This window comes from Otolemur garnettii, unplaced genomic scaffold (assembly GCF_000181295.1).
Source record: "Otolemur garnettii isolate 467f Iridium unplaced genomic scaffold, OtoGar3 scaffold00029, whole genome shotgun sequence".
Classification (NCBI taxonomy): domain Eukaryota; kingdom Metazoa; phylum Chordata; class Mammalia; order Primates; family Galagidae; genus Otolemur; species Otolemur garnettii.
In genome coordinates, this window is record NW_003852424.1 from 17,295,421 (window position 1) to 17,298,320 (window position 2,900).

Consider the following 2,900-nt stretch of genomic DNA (forward strand, 5'->3'; position numbering starts at 1 on the left):
ACCCTTGGTAGAGTGCTGTGACGTCACAGCTCACAGCAACCTTAAACTCTTGGGCTTAAGCAAATCTCCTGCCTCAGCCTCCCAAGTAGCTGTAACTACAGGTGCCCACCACAACACCCAGCTATTTTTTGTTGCAGTTGTCATTGTTTAGCTGGCTTGGGCCAGTTTCAAACCCGCCAGCCTTGGTGTATGTGGCTGGTGCCATAACCACTATGCTACAGGCGTTGAGCCCGCTGTATGTTTCTTATACAAACACTTGTCACTGGATTGAGGGTCCACCTAGATAATCCAGGATGATGTTTTCATCTCAAGATCCTTAACTTAATTATATCTTCAATGATGCTTCTTCTAAATAAGGTCTCACACACAGGTTCTGGGGGATTAGGATGTGAACATATCTTTTGGGGGACCACCATTCAGCCCACCACACAGTGTAACAAATTACCACCTATATAGTAGCTTAAAACTAATACCCATATACGAGCTCACAGTTCTGTACATTTAGCAAGGTGTGGCTCAGTCCTTCACTCACAGTCTGACAGGCTAGAATCCAGGTTTAAGCTAGGTTCTCATCTGGAGCTTGGGATCTTCTTCCAACCTCATGTGGTTGTGGCAGAATTCAGTTCCTCCAAGTTGTAAGGCTGAAGCATTCAATTCTGTACTGCCAGCCAGGGGCTGTTGTCAGCTCCCAGAAGACAGCTGTACTCCTGGCCATGTGGTCCCCTCAAAGTCAGCCAACAGTGCATGTTCTCAACTTCAAATTCTCTTTGTTGCTTTTCTGCCACCAGCTGTAGAAAACAGCCAGCAGGGCACTCCATCTTCCAACTGCAAAGAAGTGAATTCTGCCAACAACCTGAAAGAGCTTAAAAAGGATTCTTCCCCAGAGCCTTAAGAGCCTGGTCCAGCACACTTTGATCTTGGCTTTATGAAGCACTGCTGACCTGAACTGTGAGACAACAAATAGGTGCTGTTTTCAGCTATTGAGTCTGTGCTAATTAGCTAAGCAGCATAGAAAACAAATACAACGTTCCTAATAGAGGCTCATGGGAATAGTAGTTACAACTCACATCCTTCTTTTTGTCTAGACATTTGCTCCCTCTGTGGAATAATGACAGAGGAATCTGTGATCACTATTCAGTGTGAGCACTTTCCCTTTTATTGGTTAAGCAAGAATAGTTGAATGTGTATAAGGTGATGCACATATGACCTAACTTCACCGTCCCCTGCAGAATGTTTTGGTATGACAATCGATACTATCATAGTAAGCTATGTGGAATTCTGAACAACTTACCTCATTGGTCCCTCCTTGAGAAGCGTAAGTGAACTTACAAGTATACTTGTCCTAAAGAATGGAAGAAAAAAAGCTTGGTAGAAGATACTTCTTAGTGCTAAAAGTACAGGGTCTCAGGGCATCCTGAATCAAGGCAATCCCCTCATACTAAGAAGGAAGGGGGCAGAGCCAGAGGATTCTGGCTAGTGTCCCTGCAAGCCTGCCTTGCAAGGCCTCCCAATGGCTGCAGACCTCTAAGTCCCTTGCCTGCCTCCCTACTGTGGAGCTCCTGGGTCAGGACAGACAATCCACATGGCTTCTGGGGTACAAAAAAACAGGAAGGGGGAAGTCACACCCCCTTCAACACCCATCCCTCTAGGAGCAAAAGCTTTGGAAATAGTAACACCCTGGACAAGTGAAAGCCTTTTCAAGTCCCTATTTCCTCATCTGTTAAATGAGTCTCACATATAAAGAACTTAGCAACCTATCTGACCATAAGGAAGTATTCAACAAACAGTACCGCTGTCAAAGATGGTGAAAGGAGGCTGAGAGAAAAGGGACTTTGCCGCAAAGCTGGGGATAGAGTTGGGCTAGACCCAGCCTGCTGCCTTCAGATAAAGGGCGCCTGGCCTCACGCCTTCCGTGAGGTGGGACCTTGTGCAACAGAAGGAAAGAACACTTCTTCCCTAGTCAGAGCTGCAGCGACTGACCTCTGGAAAGTGCAGGAAGGGGAAACACTCCTCACCCTCCAGTCGCTGTCATCACTGCCCTTTCTCCACCTCTAGGGCTGCCTGGGCACTCTGGGTAGGTGACAGGTGAGACAGGGACTGAGGCTGGTAACCACACCCCCTTGAAGTCGCCTGCCCACAGGATGCCTCGCCTGCTATTACTGCAGCGATAACCTCACCCTCGCAGTCCCGCACCCCATCCTCAGGCTTCACCGCCCCTTCTTCAGCACTCTTGGACCCCGCCGGCACCATACATCGCTTCAGATGCCAGGGGCGGCGGTGGCACGTACCGCCGGGCCCACGTTCTGAGAGAAGGAGTGTACAACGCCGCCAGGCCGCACGTCAAACGCCACTGTCGTGGGCTCGGACACCGCTTCCACCGGCTTCAGCACCACGGCCCCCAGGAGCATCACTGCCCACAGGCTAGCGCTGCTGCCGTCCCTCTGTCCGGTGGGCGCCGCCATCTTGGAATAGGGTCCTCCGGGCAGGGGCGGGCGGACGGGGTGCGGCAAGGGACACGTGGGGCTTGCGACGAAGGCCACGTAGGCGTCGGCGGGGTGACGTGACCCGGTGCGCCCCGCTCCTTTTGCCTGCCTGGGCGGCCATATTAGGGCGGGGCTTGGAAGGGCCTCACCGCCTCGGTACCATCGACCTCAGATGGTACTGGAGGTCGATCCCGGGGCTTAGGGTCCCCTAGTCCCTCACTTATCAGTTGTGTGGTCAACTCTGCAGCTCTTGCAGTTAGTAAATGTAGAGCGAGGGAGGAAAATCAAAGGTAAGCGTTAGGCAAACATTTCACAATCTCTGTAGCCTGAGATCTACGCGTTCAAGTTCAAAATTAGTGGAGGAAAGAGAATGAGAAACAGGACATTTGCATGGCCTCAATGTATCTCCCCCTAGAA

At 50.8% G+C, this 2,900-nt stretch overlaps 1 protein-coding gene across 2 annotated transcripts in view; it reads right to left on the reverse strand.

Moving 5' to 3' along the window:
* The window catches only part of MYDGF (myeloid derived growth factor), a 13,310-nt gene extending 10,749 nt beyond the window's left edge, over positions 1-2,561 (reverse strand). The window contains exons 1-2 of one of the 2 annotated variants that reach the window (XM_003788763.3): positions 2,289-2,561; positions 1,292-1,342 (exon numbers count right to left, since the gene is read on the reverse strand). In XM_003788763.3, the coding sequence (XP_003788811.1) occupies positions 1,292-1,342; positions 2,289-2,462 (225 nt within the window). In that variant the 5' untranslated portion in view covers positions 2,463-2,561. The remainder of the gene's footprint in view (positions 1-1,291; positions 1,343-2,288) is intronic. The other variant, XM_023512559.1, reaches the window with a different exon arrangement.
* Between the last annotated feature and the right edge of the window lie 339 nt (positions 2,562-2,900).